The sequence below is a fragment of the Vulpes vulpes genome, chromosome 7 (assembly GCF_048418805.1).
Source record: "Vulpes vulpes isolate BD-2025 chromosome 7, VulVul3, whole genome shotgun sequence".
Taxonomy (NCBI): Eukaryota; Metazoa; Chordata; class Mammalia; order Carnivora; family Canidae; genus Vulpes; species Vulpes vulpes.
This window is the reverse complement of record NC_132786.1, coordinates 23737007-23754347: the sequence shown is the minus strand read 5'-3', so window position 1 is coordinate 23754347 and position 17341 is coordinate 23737007. Positions and strand designations below refer to the sequence as shown.

Sequence of the window (17341 nt, the reverse complement as noted above, 5' to 3'; positions counted from 1 at the left end):
CTTTATATATTTCTGTGTTTCTTATGTTGATAGGAGTTAATTTTAATTATAATTTCAGATTTAAGAGCATGAAGTTATATGTCTTTTATCATTTTAAAATGATTTCCACATATATGATTATGCCTCCCATTCTGTGTGTCTGCATTCTGTTTTATGTTTTAACTCTGGTAGGACGTTACCTTGCACCTGTTAGTTTTTTTAAATACTGATGAGATATCTTCTAGTTTCTCTTTCCCAAAATACCAGCTATTGACTTCATTTACCAGTTTTACTTTTATCGTAATAAATTACTTTTATCTTTATACTTTTTACTTCCTATATTTAAAAATTCATTAATATTTAATAGCTTTTTGACTCAAATGGTTAGTTCATCATTTTTTAATCTTTCTTATTTAATAATAAATACACTTGACACTATTTGCTACATGTGTTACAGTGCCACATGTACCACGGTGTTAGCTGTATGCCACAGAATACTAGTGTGCTCAGTGTCATGAGCATCAGGACAATGTATAATTTAGACTCTGAATTTCCAGATGCACTTTAATATTCATTTGTTTTATTGTGATTTTCTATTTTTTATGCCTTTTACTTTTTTTTTTTTTTTAATTTTATTTATTTATGATAGTCATACAGAGAGAAAGAGAGAGGCAGAGACACAGGCAGAGGGAGAAGCAGGCTCCATGTGCCGGGAGCCCGATGTGGGATCCGATCCCGGGTCTCCAGGATCGCGCCCTGGCCCAAAGGCAGGCGCCAAACCGCTGCGCCACCCAGGGATCCCCTTTTACTTTTTTTTTAAGATTGTATTTATTTAATTGAGAGAGGGAGAGCACAAGCAAGGGAGAGAGTCAGGGAGCTGAGCAGGGAGCCTAATGTGGGCCTCGATCCCAGGATCCTGGGATCATGATCTGAGCCAAAGGCAAACATTTAACTGACTAAACCACCCATGCACCCTGTGATTTTCAATTTTATTTCTTCTTTTTGCATTTGCCTCATTTATTTTTGAGCATGCCTTTATATAGGACATTTTTTTTTGATCCAAATGTGTCTCTCCTAAGCAGCTAGTAGTGGGGTTTTTTCCAATATGTTTGTTATTTGATAGGAAATTAATCTCAATGTTTGCTGTAATTATTGTTATAGTTTAACCCTATCATCCTACCTTTTCTACATGTTACTCTTTCTTGTTGCCTTTTCTTGGAAATCCTTTACTATCCCCACATACATATCTACCTTGGTCTTTACAATTGCTGTGTAGTAATCACTATATGGATGCTTCTTGGTGGCAGGCTCTTTGTTCTTTCTCTTTTATAATCATTGCTATAGTGAACATAGTCATGGATACATCTCAGCAAACATGTATATCTGTAGGGTGACTTCTAGAGAGGGGCTCGGAGAACCCCCAGCCACTGGCTTTCTCAGCCAGAAAGATGTGCATTCTTTGTTCTACCAATGGCCTATAAGAATATCCATTTCCCCTTCAGTCTCATCAGTACTAGATAATTATCATCACATTTTCCAATTCTTGCCAATCTAATAGATGAAACAGGTTTTTATTTTTGTTTAGTTTTCTTAATTATGAGTCAGGTTGAACATCTTTTTATATAGTAACCATGCATGTTGTCCTCCTTCTGTTAACTGCTGTCACATACTAAGGAGATTTGCCCCTGGTCCTTTGAATTGCAAATATATTTGCCTGATTTGTCATTGGTCTTAATTTTTTCTCCCTCTACGTAAGTGTATATAGTTATCAGTCAGTTCCTATATGGTGTGTGTGTGTCTATGCTTGTGTGTGTGGTTTTAAAATCCTAGATCATAAATTTATAATGCTTTCTTCTAAAGGCATTATGTTTTCATTTTCCTGTTTAACTATTTGTTCCATACAGAGCATATTTTGTTATAGGTTGTGAAACCTATTTTTGTTTATATCCTCTCTCCTTCTCCCATCCTTCCATTCCCAGTCCACTGCCTTGGATTTAGAAACTGTGCATCCCAGTCCAACACTGCTGGAGTTTATCCTTACATTTTAATTGTTAGTATTTCACTACAGTGTATTCGGTCTTCTGTATGTATGTATATATGTCTGAGTTGTGACCTCTTTAAGGTTTAGCTGCAAACACAACCACACACAACCCCTGACTAAATCATCCTGCATGTGCCTTCTAAGACCCAGGACACTATACCCAACAGCAACAATACAGTTAACACACTACAGAGATTTATCATTGACATACCACGGTCATAATAATGATCCATATTCACATTCCCAAATCCCAATTATCACACTTGTTTTAGTTTTAGTTTTGATCCAGAATCCGACCAAAGACCTGTCATTTCCTCTAAATTTTATAGTTCTCAGACTTTATTCTAGAACATTCCTTAGTCATTTCTTTTGTCTTTATGACATTGACATTTCATAGTCCAAGCCAGCTGTTTTACAGGATATTCCTCACTTTGAATTTACTTGATCACATTCTTTTTTTTTTTTTTATTAAGAAGTATACTTTATTTTTTTTTAATTTTTTTATTTATGATAGTCACACACAGAGAGAGAGAGAGGCACAGACACAGGCAGAGGGAGAAGCAGGCTCCATGCACCGGGAGCCTGACGTGGGATTCGATCCCGGGTCTCCAGGATCGCGCCCTGGGCCAAAGGCAGGCGCCAAACCGCTGCGCCACCCAGGGATCCCGATCACATACTTTCTTGATTGGGTTTCAGGTTAAGCATTTTTGGCATGAAAGTGCAAACGTGATGTTTTGTCCTAGTACACTCTGTGCACAATAAGAGAACATGGTGTCAACTTGTCCAGTTATTGCTAATTTCATTCATTGGGCTGAGATGTCTGTCAGACCTTTCCAATAGGTCTTTCTCATATTCTTTATTAATTATACATAATCTGTGGGTTGATACTTTGAGACTGTGTGAATATCCTATTCCTCAAGAATATTTTACCCAGTAGTTTATAGTATTTTAATTTGTTGATAAAAGTTCTCCACAAACTATCACTTGTGTATACATCCACATGGTCTGGATGCATCTATACAATCCTGTGTAATGTGAAATTCTTTCAGATTTCATTAAAATGTTAAAACAAATTGGCATTTAAAATTATAAATAAAATTGTAGATGAACAGTTCCTAGACCATAACTCAGCCTATAACTCAGCAGGAGAGTTTTTAAAAGGTAGGAAAAAATCATTAAATTGCAAGGACCATTCAGGAAATGACTAAGAAGTGGTCTATACAGGAAAGAACACCCTCTGGGCTCTGACCACATAGACATTCAAACAAGAAGCTGGCTCCTTCTCTGCAGTTTCACTTTTCACAGTTTCAGTTACCTGCTGCCAACATGGTCCCAGAGCAGATGATCCTCCCCTGATGTAGTGTCAGAAGGCCAATATAGTCTAATGCTATGTCACATGCCTGGGTCATTCACCCCCCGCCCTTCGTCTCGTCATGTGGGCATTTTATCATCTCACGTCATCACAAGGAGGGTGAATGCAGTAAGATATATATATATATATATATATATATATATATATATATATATATATAGAGAGAGAGAGAGAGAGAGAGAGAGAGAGAGAGAAACCAGAGTCACAGGACTTGTTACAGCATATCATTATAATTTTTGTATTTTATTATTTGTTGTTGTTCATTTCTTACTGTGCCTAACTTATAAATTGAACTTTATCACAGGTATGTATAGGAAAAAAATGTAGTATATATAGGGTTTTGTACTATCTGCAATCTCAGGCATCTGCTGGGGTCTTGGAACATATCCCCCAGGGCTAAGGGCAGACAATTGTGTAAGGCATGTATCCATACAAGCAACTAGGAACAACGACAAGAGTGTGTACCTACTACAAATATAATATCTGACAGTAAATGCTTTATTTATTTATTTATTTATTTATTTATTTATTTATTTATTTAAAGAATGGGAGTAGAGGGAGCAGCAGGAGAGGGAAAGAGAACTGTAAGCAGGCCCCATACCCAGCACAGAGTTCAACATGAGGTTCAAACTTACTACCCTGGTATCATGACCTGAGCTGAAGTCAAGAGTCAGATGCTTAACCAGCTGAGCCACCTAGGTGCCCCTGTCTTCATTTATTTTAAATTAGTTTTGGCAATCCTAAAATTTGTATGGAACCACAAAAGACCCTGAATAGCCAAAGCAATTTTGAAAAAGAAAAATAAAGCTGGAGGCACCATGATTCCAGACTTCAACCTCTAGTACAGAGCTGTAGTGATCAAAATTGTATCATACTGGTACAGAAACAGACACATAGATCAATGGAACAGAATAGAAACCCAGAAATAAACCTACAATTATATGGCCAATTAATCCTCAACAAAGCAGGAAAGAATATCCAATGGGATAAAGACAGTCTGTTCAACAAATGGTGCTGCAAAAAAGTGGACAGGCACATGCAAAACAGTCAAACTGGACCACTTTCTTACACTATGCACAAGAATAAATTCAAAATGGATTAAAGACCTAAAGCCTAAAAATCCTTGAAGAGAACTCAGGTAGTAATTTTTCTGACATTGACCATAGCAACTTTTTCTAGATATGTCTCCTGAGAAAACAAAAGCAAAGATAAACTATTAGGATTACATCAAAATAAAAGGCTTCTGCACAGTGAAGGAAACAATCAACAAACTAAAAGGCAACCTATGAAATGGGAGAAGATATTTGCCAATGATACAACTGATTATAGGTTAGTATCCAAAATATATAAAGAACTGATACAACTCAACACCCAAGAATCAAATAATCCAGTTAAGAAATGAGAAAGGAATAGACATTTGTCCATAGAAGACATTCAGATGGCCAACACACCCATGAAAAGATGCTCAATATCTCTCATCATCAGGGAAATGCAGATCAAAACCACAATAATATCACCTAATACCAGTCAGAATAGCTAAAATCAACAACACAGAAAACAAGTGTAGGGTAGGATGTGGAGAAAAAGGAACCCTCATGAAGTTAGTGGGAATGCAACCTAGTATGGCCTCTGTGGAAAACAGTATGGAGGTTCCTCAAAAAGTTAAAAATAGAACTACTCCATGGTCCAGTAATTGCACTGCTGTGTATTTATCCCCCAATACAAAACTACTAACTCAAAGGGATACATGCACCCCTATGTTTGTTGCAGCATCTACAATAGCCAAGGTATGGAAGCAGCCCAAGTGTCCACTGATTGATGAATGGAGAAAGAAGATGTGGTATATACACAATGAAATATTACTCAGCCATCAAAAAGAACAAAAACTTACCATTTGCAATATCATGGATGGCTCTAGAGAGTATTGTGCTAAGTGAAATAAGTCAGAGAAAGACAAATACCATATGAGTTCACTCATATGTGGAATGTAAGAAACAAAACAAATGGACAGGGTCGGGGGACAGGAGAGAGAGGCAAGAAACAGACTCTTTTTTTTTTTTTTTGAGAGAGATAAAGCGAGCACACTGAGAGAGAGTGAAAGGGAAAAGCAGACTCCATGTTGAGCAAAAGATCCGACGTGGGGCTCAATTCCAGGACCTCAAGATCACGACCTGAGCTGAAGGCAGACACTTAACCGTCTGAGCCACCCAGGCACCTCAAGAAGCAGACTCTTAACTATAAAGAACAAATTGATGGTTACCAGAGGGCATGGGATAAGTGGGTGATGGTGTTAAAGATGGCACTGTTTGTGATGACCAATGGGTATTGTATGGAAGTGGTGTGTCACTGAATTCTACACCTGATACTAATACTACACTGTATGTTAACTAACTGGATTAAAAAAATAAGATGAGATTTGGGCTTATAAATTTCTATGTTTATAGCTAAATAGGGTAAGTGAGTAGAGTGAGGAATGAAGAAATTGCAGATAACATTTAGGAAACTAGCAGAAAGAGCTGAGGATTATTGAGTTAATTAAAAAATAGACAGTGATGCAATTATAAAATGCCTATTTGTGCAACAAATTGAGTTTAGCACTAAATCAGTACTTTTGGGGAAGAATGATCTGAATTACAGTGTGTGATTTTGTAAGCGTGTGTGTGCACATGTGTTTGTGTGCATGTGTGTGCATCTTTGTGTACAGATATATAATTAATCAAGTGTCATGACTGCTTTATGTGAAAGTAGAGTAGCCTGTATTTTCAAAAATTATTATAAGATGACATATGCAAATGAAAAAATATTTATACACATGGGTAAAATGACTATCATCTGTAATTAAAATTTTGTAAGGGAAAAAAGTCAATAATTTCTAATTAACTGCTAAACAAAGCAAAGCTTTTCTCATGTCCACCCCACAAGCAGAGATGGGAAGGGGAGCTTTAACTAGGACTCTGTCCCCTTTTCCTAAATATCCTTTGCTCCCCAATTCATGCCATAAGGTGCATGAATGACTCAAAGAATACAGTTTTCTTATACACATGTAGAATGTCAGATTCTGTCTCCATGGTCTCTGCCCAACCCCTGGCTGCCTCTACTTCGGTGACCAGCAGGAGCTGCCCATCACTAGAGCCACCCTGCACCTGTGTCAGCTGGAGTGGACCCCTCATGGCATCTCCACCCAGTGCTCAGGCTGGCCTTGCCATACAAAGGAATCTGCCATACAAAGGAATCTGTGGTTCAGTCTCCTTGTCTTCCAGATATATAGGATTTTAGGGTCATTTATTCATATGTTGCATTTAATGTTGTCCTACTCCTGAGGGCAGATAAATGTATTTTCTTAATTAAATATAATATTTAATGACGTCACAATTAGCCAAAATCCAGATTTTCTTTTGCACACACTAATAACTACATTGCTTGGACCAACTGCCTGAGCAATGAGGAAAGGCACTGGGAAAATCTGGCTTCATTCTGTTTGAGAGTGGAGCCTAAATGCACTTAGTTTCTGGATCCCTACGCAGCTCTGGCACTTTCAAGTAGCCCCTCACCTAGGGTACAGACAAGGATGGTGAGGTTCAAGATGCACAGAGAGACAGCTCCTCGGCCTGTGAAGCTCAGATTGGGAGTCTGATAAAACCATAAATCAGCCTCTTCCTCCAGCACAGGACTGAGGTCACTTAGCTTTCCATGCTGAGGGACGTAATAATTAGGGGGAGAAAAGGGATCTCTTTATACAGTAAAGTGTAATTTTCTATCACTCATTATTCCAGATGAGAGTGCAGGCTAAAACAACAAATAAATGTAGGGAAGATCTAAATAAATGTGTAAGGGATACTTCCATAAATAATGATTACAGGAACATGCAACTGTTGAGTTTTAGCGATTTAAAGCTAACATGTGAGAACACCAGACTTTCCAATTACTAAATCTGAAGCCGTTACCATAAAGATGACCTCGAGCAACACACTAACATTTGTAATGATTGAACATTCTCAGTGCCTGCTGTGCACTAGGCCTTTGTCAGGACAACTCTAATTCTTCGGGCAGCTCTGCAGGGCAGAGATTATTACTGTCCTATCACAGAGGAGGACACAGAGGCTTTGCCTGAGCCGCCAAGCTGCTGAGGGCAGGACTGGGGTAAGCGCGGGCGCAGCTGGCTCTCCTGACTCCACCACACCATGCCTGTCCTTTCCATATGGGGTATAGTGTGGGAAACTGTTAAGCCAAAGAAGTACACATAAAAGCTAAAAAATGGTTTAAAGGAATGGTAGAAACTGAGGTTATTTATTTCTGAAACTCTCACGTTTCGGTTACCTCATGGGGCCCAAGGAGACACATCTTTATAACTTGCAGTTCAAGGGGTATGAAAATCTTAAGCTTTATCCATTCCATTATCTGAAGAGATTATTTAAGGAAGTATCACGAAATGGCAAAACAAAAGTTTTGAACTTATGATTTAACTAGAAAAAATCTCGCAGTACTCTGGCCGCCCGGTTGGAAAGCCAGTTTATGTTGAATGGGGTTTTTAGTAGCATCTCAAGCATTTGTAAAAAGCCTACAAATGAAGTGAGTCTCCAGGCTTCACTGCCTCCCTGACCCCAGTGAATCACTGGTGGGAACAGGCTATCTGGAGAATCAAGGATCTTGACCTACCTTTTCTTCAAAGAATTTTCTCCTCAACTTGGCATCTGTGGGAGGTACTGTTCTCCTCAGGTCTTGGTACCACTTTCTGACCACATGTCCCCTCCAGCAGGCTTGGATCCTAGAACACGGATGTTTGAAATGACTAACTCAGGATGGCCTTAGCAGGTACTTCACAAGAGAGCAAGGCCCCGGGGGAGGCAGTGGCCAAGGAGGGAGGCAAAATCCCTCCTTCCTTTAAAATGAGTCATCACGGCTGGCAGGCGAGGGGGACCCTTGTCCTACCTTGTTGCACACTTTATTTTGAATAGCCGGGCTCCGTCATGAATCACTCTGGTTTGATACTGGTTCCTTCTACAGAGAGGGCAGGTTTTTTTATTTGTGAACTTTTCAAAAGCCTGGAGGCATGCCTGAAGAAAAACATTTCACTTAGAATTGAATAAGTAATTACTTATAAATAACACTTTCACTTCTAATGTAATTATAGTGTTCTTTTCTCTCATAATTATGAGACAGTCCAATTTAGATTTTAAAGGGAAGAAGTTTCATCAGATGTTAACACCTTCCTCATGAAACTTGTTCCAAAAATGAAAATTTACAAGAATATACATGCAGATACATCAAAAACTTCTGAAAACCACTCGTGTCGAGGTAGATGATCCCAGCGTAGAAGGCTACCATGCAGTCAGTCATAGGAAGCAAGCTGTCACTCACTTTGATGCACATTACTCACAGCACTGTGTTATATAAACATTTGTGGTTCTTTTGTCACATAAAATTCATAATTTTCATAACAGGATGAATTGTACTATAGCCTAAAGTCATATTTCTAACTCTAAGTGATGATTATGGATAAAATAAGTGGTTCTTTTTAGGAGACTTTAAATGAGTAAGAGCTACGAGGGTGACACACTGCAACACTTTATGAGGGAGGGAGGCAGGATTCACTCACTCTGTGAAACACATGGGAACATGAAAGCAGCACCTGTGCATGAGAAGACAAAAAAATGTTTGAAGTTTAAATGAGTTTTGAAAAAGCAGCAGCATAAATGCATTTAATTAAAAAGAAAAATTCTGAGTGCTTAAAAGGTAGGCTTGTCTTGTTTCTTTGAAAAATGAAAAAAATGCAGATTAATAACCTTGATATTTCTAATATTTAGTATTTAAGTTGAGCGCAGCACAGGTATATAATTCAACAAGAAAAGCTAAGTTAACAACAATCTGAACATCAAACACACCATGTTTGCTAGGAAGCCATTAATGTTAGTGTATACTTACAACTTCTGATGTGGCTGCATCTCCTGGGTGGATCCAAGGAAGGATACAGGCTGGAGTGGGGGTGTGTGGGGACGGGGCAGGGCTTTGTTCAGCTGAGGGGCACTCCTGACTTGTTTAGCATCCAGCGTGTTAACTGTGACACACTTAAATTTAAAATGTCTCAGAAATAAGGAATCACCTTTTCTTCTTAAATGTAGGGGAAGTACACTCACAAGAAAATGTCACCTCTCTGGGACCCCGATTCCCCACCACATAGTGGGGATATTCTAAGGAGGAAGGGAGGTGCTTCTTCTGGAAGGAGAACCAGGGGATGACAGCAAGACACCAGCAGGAATGAGCTGCGCACGCACGGAGGGAGGTCGACGAGGGCTCCAAGCTCTCAGCCACTGGCTTATCTTCTCTGAAGTGTGTGGGACCAAGAGAAGAGAGGGCGGGAGAGACTCTGGGGATCACCCAAGTCTCGGACACGAGGGCCACCTGGTCTTGGTCATGCTCTCCCATTTTTAAAGTGACTGGCCCCCTCCCTGCCTTCACTCTACTCTTTTCTTTTTAAATAGGAAGAATGGAAGAAATATCGCAATAAATAGAACTTACAAAGTTGTAAAACCTTGACTTGAAACTTACTGCCCACAAGCCTAAACTGGAAAACTTCAGTCTATGGTCCTTTTTAATTTCACCATTTAATCCCATAGAAGCCTTTTGTATGCTCAGGTCCCCATTCTTTTTTTTTTTAGAAATTTTTATTTAAATTCTAGTTATGAATATACAGTGTAATGTTAGTTTCAGGTGTACAGTACAGCAAGTCATCACTTCCATATGTCACCCGGTGCTCAGCATGACAGGTGCCTCCTTCATCCCCATCCCCCTCACCTCGCTTCAGCAGTCCTCACTGGGTTCTCTGTCGTTAAGAGTCTCTTCATGGTTTGTTTCCCACTGTTTCTGCTCTGTGAACGGTGCTGGTGCTATTTGGTAGGGATCACAGTAAATGTGCAGGTTGCTTTGGGTAGTGCGGACATTCACAGTGTTGGTTCTTCCAGTCCATGAGTATGCAATACTTTCCCATTTCTTTGTGCCCTCTTCAGTTCCCTTCATAAGTGTTCTGTAGTTTTCAGAGTACAGATCTTTTACTTTTTTTGGTTAGGTTTATTCCTAGGTATCTCATGGTTTTTGGTGTAATTGTAAACGGGATCAATTTCTTGATTTCTGTTTCTGCTGCCTGTTATTGGTGTATAGGAATGCAACAGATTTCTGTGCGTTGATTTCATATCCCGTGACTTTGCTGATTCATGTTTTATTAATTCTAGCAATTTTTTTGGTGGAGTCTTTAGGGTTTTCTACATAGAGTATCATGTCATCTGCAAATTATGAAAGTACGGCATCTTCCTTGCTGATTTGGATGCCTTTTAGTTCTTGTTCTTGTGGCCTGATTGCTGAGGCTAGGACTCTAGTACTATGTTAAATAGCAGTGGTGAGAGTGGACATCCTGTCTTGTTCCTGACTGTAGGGGAAAGCTCTCAGTTTTTTTCCCACTGAGCATGATATTAGCTGTGGGTTTTTTTGTATACAGCCTTTGTGATGTTGGGGTATGTTCTTTCTGTCCCAACTTTGTTGAGGGTTTTTATCAAGAATTGATGGTGTAGTTTGTCAAATGCTTTTTCTGCATCTATTGACAAGATCATATGGTTCTTTCTTATCCTTTCTTATATTAATGTGGTCACACTGAATTATTTGTGTATATAGAACCAGCTCTGCAGCCCCGGAATAAATTCCAGTTGATTGTAGTGAAGAATCTTAATGTACCGTTGGATCTGATTTGCTAGTATCTTGTTGAGGATTTTTGCATCCATGTTCATCAGAGATATTGGCCTGTAATTCTTTTTAGGAGAATAGTCTTTGATTGTGGAATCAAGGTAATGCTGGTGTCATAGAATGAGTTTGGAAGTTTTTCTCCCATTTCTATTTTTTTTGGAACAGTTTGAAAAGAATAGGTATTAATTCTTTAAATATCTAATAGAGAATCCCTGGGAAGCCATCTGGCCCTGGACTTTGGTTTGTTGATTTTTGATTATTGCTTCAATTTCTTTGCTGGTTATGGATCTGTTCAAATTTTCTATTTCTTCCTATTTCAGTTTTGGTAGTTTGTAGGTTTCTAGGGCTTTGTTAATTTCTTTCAGATCACCCAGTTTGTTGGCATATAATTTTTCATAATATTCTGTTATGATTATTTATAATTTCTCTGTTGTTGGTTGTGATTTCTCCTCTTTATTATTTTGTTTATTTGGGACCTTTCTCTTTTTTTATAAGTTTGGCAGGGGGATTTACCAATTTTATTAATTCTTTTGAAAACCAACTCTTAGTTTTGTTGATCTACTATTTTTGTTTCTAAATCATTTATTTCTGCTCTAATCTTTATTTAATTTTCCTTCTTCTGCTGATTATAGGCTTTATTTATTTGCTATTTATTATTGCTTTATTTTATTTGCTATTTCTTTTCTAGCTCCTTTAGGTGTAGAGTTAGATTGTGTATTTGAGATTTTCTTTTTTAACTTAAATTTTATTTAGTTAACATACAGTGCAATATTGGTTTCTGGAGTAGAATTCAGTGATTCATCACTTACATACAACACCCAGTGCTCATCACAAGTGCCTCCTTAATGCCCATCACCCATCTATCTCATCCCCACCCCCCACCTCCCTCCATCAACCCTCAATTTGTTCTTTGTTAAGAGTCTTTTATGGTTTATTTCCCTCTCTCCCTTACTTAACCCTTCCCATATGTTCATCTGTTTTCTTTCTTAAATTCTACATATGAATGAGATCATAAGCTATTTGTCTTCCTCTGATTTATGTCACTTAGCATAATATACTCTAGCTCCATCCGCATTTTCCTGAATGGCAAGATCTCATTCTTTTTTGATAACTGAGTAATATTCTATTATGTGTGTGTGTACACAACATTTTTTAAAAAAGATTTTATTTATTCATAAGATACACACAGAGAGAGGCAGAGACATAGGCAGAGGGAGAAACAGGCTCCCTGCAGGAAGCCTGATGCAGAATTTGATCCCAGGACCCTGGGATCATGCCCTGAGCTGAAGGCAGACACAAGCACTGAGCCACCCAGGTGCCCCCACAACATTTACTTTATCCATTCATTAGTTGATGGACATTTGGTCTCTCCATAGTCTGGCTTTTGTTGATAATGCTGCTATAAACATTGGGGTGTACCCCTTCATATCTGTATTTTTGGTAAATACCTAATAGTGCAATTGCTGGGTCATAGGGTAGTTCTATTTTTAACTTTTTTGAGGAACCTCCATACTATTTCCCAGAATTGCTGCACCATTTGGACTGCAGTCTGGATTCCCACCAACAGTGTAGGAGAGTTCCCCTTTAGCTTTTGTTTGAGAAACTCTTTGTCTCTCTTGTTCTGAATGAGAGCCTTGCTGGATAAAGTATTCTTGGCTGCATATTTTTCCCATTCAGCATGCTGAGTATTTCTTTCCACTTCTTTCTGGCCTGTCAAGTTTCTGTGGACAGATCTGCTGCAAACCTGATCTGTCCTCCCTTACAGGTTAAGGACTTTTCCCCCTTGTTGCTTTCAGGATTCTTTCCTTGTCTGTGTATTTTGTGAATTTGATTTTGATATGTGTTGGCAATGGCCGGCTTTTGTTGAACTTAATGGAAGTTCTCTGTGCTTCTTGGATTTTGATGTCTTTGTCCTTCCCCAGATTAGGGAAGCTTTCAGCTGTAATTTGCTCAAAGAAACTGTCTACTCATTTCTCTCTCCATCTTTTGGGATTCCTATGATACAAATGTTATTATGTTTTAATAAGCCACTGAGTTCCTTAAGTCTACCTTGGTGATTCATTACCTTTCTTTTTTTTCAGCTTCATTATTTTCTATAATTTTATCTTCTATATCACTGATTTGTTTCTCTGCTTCATCCATCCTCTTTTTATGGCATCCATTTGGGTTTGCATCTCAGTTATAGCATTTTAAATTTCAGCCTGACTAGATTTTAGTTGTGTGTTTTTTTTTTTTATCTCTGCAGTAAGGGATTCTCTAGGGTCTTGTATGTTTTTCTCAAGCCCATTTAGTTCCTTATAAATGTTTTAAATTCTAGTTCAGACATCTTGCTTATATCTGTACTGATTAAATCCCTGGCTGTATTATCAACAATAGCCAAACAATTAAAGAGACCAAATGTCCATCAACTGATGAATGGATAAAGATGTGGTATATATATATACAAAGGAATATTATTCAGCCATCAAAAAGAATGAAGTCTTGCCATTTGCATGGTGTGGATGGAGTTAGAGTGTATTATGTTAAGTGAAAGCAGTCAGAGAAAGACAAATATCATATGCTTTCAGTGATAGGTGGAATTTAAGAAACAATACAGATGAACATATGGGAGGAAGGAGAAAAAAAGAGAAAGAGAAAGAAACCATAAGAAACTCTTAAAGGGACCACAGGGTGGTTCAGTGGTTGAGTGTCTCCCTTTAGCTTAGGGCGTGATTCTGGGGTCCCAGGATTGAGTCCCTCCCTGCAGGGAGCCTGCTTCTCTCTCTGCCTCTCTATGTCTTTCATGAATCAATAAAATATTTTTTAAAAAAAGAAACCTAGAGAACTGAGGGTTGATGGAGGGATATGAGTGGTGGATGGGCTAAATTGGTGATAGGCATTAAGGAGGGCACTTGTCATGTTAAGCACTGGGTATTGTATGTAAGTGATGAATCAATGAATTCTACTCCTGAAATCAATATTTCACTGTATGTTCACTAACTAGAATTTAAATAAAAATTTGAAGAAAAAAAAATCACTGGCCATTAGTTCTACTTCTAGTTCTTTCTTTTGCAGTGGACTCCTCTGTCTTACCATTTTGTGCAGTAAAAAAAGAAAAAAAAAAACACAACGAGATCCTGGGTGTGTTTTGGCCTACTTGTTAAATGAAGCTAGATCTAAAAACAAAACAAAACAAAAACTATATATAAAATGCATATATGTAAATAAAAATTTAAAATAAAAGAAGGAATTAAAAAATAAGAAAAATAAAAAGGAAGCTAGATCTTATTTCCTTTAGAGCTTAATTAAGCTTTGCAGCATCCTATGAGTGTAGACTCGTGCAGGCCTTCAGCGGGAGGGGCCTGTTGGGCTCCTTACAGGTGGACAAGCTGGGCAGACACAGACACGAGGGACCTGGACCCAAAGGGGGCCAGACGGGCCAGGGGGCGGGGCTTGGTGTACGCAGCGCTGGCCTCCACTAGGTGGCGCGATCTTGCTCCCTGAAGACTCCGCATTGAGGGGCGGGGTGAACATCGGGGCGCCCTGCTCTCTGGCCCTGGAGCTGCAAGGTCATGCGCCCCACTCTGCAGTGAGCAGTCACCCCTCTTGTGTTCCCAGCTTCCATCAGATCCCTGCCTTCACCCTGCCTGTGTCTGAGCTGTTTTATCCCGGGTGTCCCTGGGTAAGAACTCCACGAATTTCAGGGGTGCCTCTGGTGTGGACCCTCGCTGTACCTCGCGGGGAGCATCTCGCTGTGCTCTTGCTGTGTGGCTGGCCAGTGCCAGGAAGCACGGCACGCTGCACGCGGTCCAGGTTATGGCAAGGTGCAGCAGAGCTGGCACCCAGGCCGGCCGCCGGCAGACGGAATCCCGGCTCCTACGCCCGGAAGCTGACGCACGTGGATGCCACCCGTTCTCCTTGCAGCCCGGGGGGCCTCCGCGCACCCTGGCCACTCCTGCGTCCATCCGCTCCTGCCCGCGGAGCGCGGAAGCCAGGCATGATCCTGGGGGTGGCGGACTGCTACACCTTCGGATCTTGCCCTTCGGGGTGTGCACCACCCTGTAGTCTCCGTCAGCAGGGCTCCTTCCTCCCGCAGTACCCACGGTTGCGTTGCCCTCAGATCTACTCTCTGCACCTCCTACCTGTGTCCTCTCAGTCCTCAGATTGGTTTCTTGGGTGTTTAGGAAGCTTTGGGAATTATCTGTCTGTGCCCGAGGAACAAATCCCCCTACTCTCCCGCCATCTTAACTCCTCTCTCATGCTTGATAGAATAATCTTTAAGTGTTTTGTCAACAGATATTTGATGATCTGTACTGAATAACACTGCACTTCTAGATATTTAAAACATTATACTTTTAACTGTCCATAAAAGTTTGTTATCAGCAAACATTCTCTGAGATAAAAATAAATGATTAGGTGGTGGTAAATACACTAAAAATGTCCTAGAAGTTGGGATTAGACTCCGGCCGACCTTGAGCACACGTCCTGCGTGGCCCTGCTGTGGACCACTTATTTCCTCATCTGTTATATGGGTACAATGCCTCCCTCAGTGATGCACAATAATTACTGAAGTCCTCTGAAATCATTAAACGCTGAGGAAATGCCAAATTTGTTTATAGTGAAGGAAAAAAGCTAAATATGAGAACAATTGACTAAAAATACAAAATAAAAATAAGTGTTTGGATCTATAACCAAACAAAGATAAGAATTTAGTGAGAAATTTATAAAAAACAGAATGGAAGAAATGGTGATGGGATGCATTCAGATCTCCCTGCTGCCCTGCTTAGGATAGTCAATGTAAGTTTTCATTCTTCATACAACAGTCACACTAAATATTTATAGCATAATAAAAAAGAGGTTGCTGGGGTCAGAAAGACTCCTTGTGGTTCTATTAACTCTTGCTACACTAAAATACTACATTATCCTACATGATAATTCTGTGGTTCAAAGGCTAAAATTTTCCCAAAATACCCAGCTTTAAGATTAGGTCTTGATAGAGATCTGGAATATAGTAAGTATGCTTAAAATAACTTGTGAATTCAAATTAGTGAAGAACAAACGTTCTATGACTATGAACTAACTTGTTAATGATGAAACTCATTAAAACAAATTAACTTTGAGAGTTAAGTGCCAAGGTAGTGAGTAAAGCTTGAGGTTCCCAGGCTACGAATTTAGGCCTGCTTTGACTCTTTTTGCTGGATTTTTCCAGCAAAGCTTCAAGTGCCTGCTCTGAAGGAAGCACAATGTTGCACACATGGGGAACCGTTGTAGTGTGGCCGCTAGCTTAAAACACAATGCAAAGTTCTAGCAGTGGAAGCATCCCTGACTGCCAGGAGATTCCAATAGATTAGGCAGACATAGTATGTACAGAAAACCTATGATGCAGATTGATTGCATATTATCTATAACATCATCAACCTTACTGTGGTCAAATTTCATGAATAAAGATTATTAATAAAACATTTTACTTAAAGATTCTTACACAAATTCTTTGGAGATATTCAAGCCTAGTCTTTTTTCTTTTATGATTTCAATTCATAAATCAGTTTAAAATTCCAATTTGCTCTCATTCTTCCTGCATTGGGCTCCTCCTAGCAGAGTGTCCAGTCATTCCTCAGCTCTTTCCAGCCAGTAGAATGGGAGCATTCCTTTTGTATGAGTTTTGTACTTGAGACTATCATTCAGTAAATAAAACTGTTTAATGAGGGTGTTTAGCCTTCTCTCTCTCTCTCTCTCTCACACACACACTCTCTCTAATTAATGGAAAAGAAAATGTAAAAGTGTTTGAGGTCATGTAGGCGGAAGAAACTAGAAACATGAAGCCTAGAATCTTAGGCTCCAGCTCAGCCTAGTATGGGGGTTTGCTTATCTGATCTTCAGGCTGCAAACCTGGGGGCGGAGTTCAAATTCCTCTTTGCATATGGGGCAGGGCTGCATAGAGTCCCCCTGCAGGATGGATCTCTGTTTCACTTTTTCCCATTCATCTGAGGATAGTAGCGGTGGCGGAGGTTCAAACAGGCCCAGCTTCTGTGCTAAAGTTAAAACAATATAAAATAGAAGTTGCAATATATTCAGAATGTAGCACTCATCTATTGTTTAAACATTATTCTGTAAAAAAATTTGAAAGCAAAACATACTGCACACTTCTGCCATCTACGGAAAACTTCTTCCATGGTGCATAGAAATCAATGGTAATGATACCTTCCATTCCTGTTTTATGCTCTTATTTAGGAAGAATT

The 17341-nt window shown here is 39.4% G+C and overlaps 2 protein-coding genes across 5 annotated transcripts in view; one reads left to right on the top strand and one right to left on the bottom strand.

Annotated features, from left to right (window-relative positions):
- Positions 1 to 17341, top strand: part of LMBR1 (limb development membrane protein 1) — a 323369-nt gene that overhangs the window by 181869 nt on the left and 124159 nt on the right. The gene's annotated exons all lie outside the window — the stretch shown is intronic.
- Positions 1 to 17341, bottom strand: part of RNF32 (ring finger protein 32) — a 45620-nt gene that overhangs the window by 21755 nt on the left and 6524 nt on the right. For 2 of the 3 annotated variants that reach the window (XM_025993739.2, XM_025993738.2), the window contains exons 4-7: positions 16992 to 17134; positions 8989 to 9021; positions 8322 to 8446; positions 8049 to 8157 (exon numbers count right to left, since the gene is read on the bottom strand). In XM_025993739.2, the coding sequence (XP_025849524.2) occupies positions 8049 to 8157; positions 8322 to 8446; positions 8989 to 9021; positions 16992 to 17134 (410 nt within the window). Of the gene's footprint in view, positions 1 to 3884; positions 5628 to 8048; positions 8158 to 8321; positions 8447 to 8988; positions 9022 to 16991; positions 17135 to 17341 lie in introns of those variants that run through there. The other variant, XM_072763251.1, reaches the window with a different exon arrangement.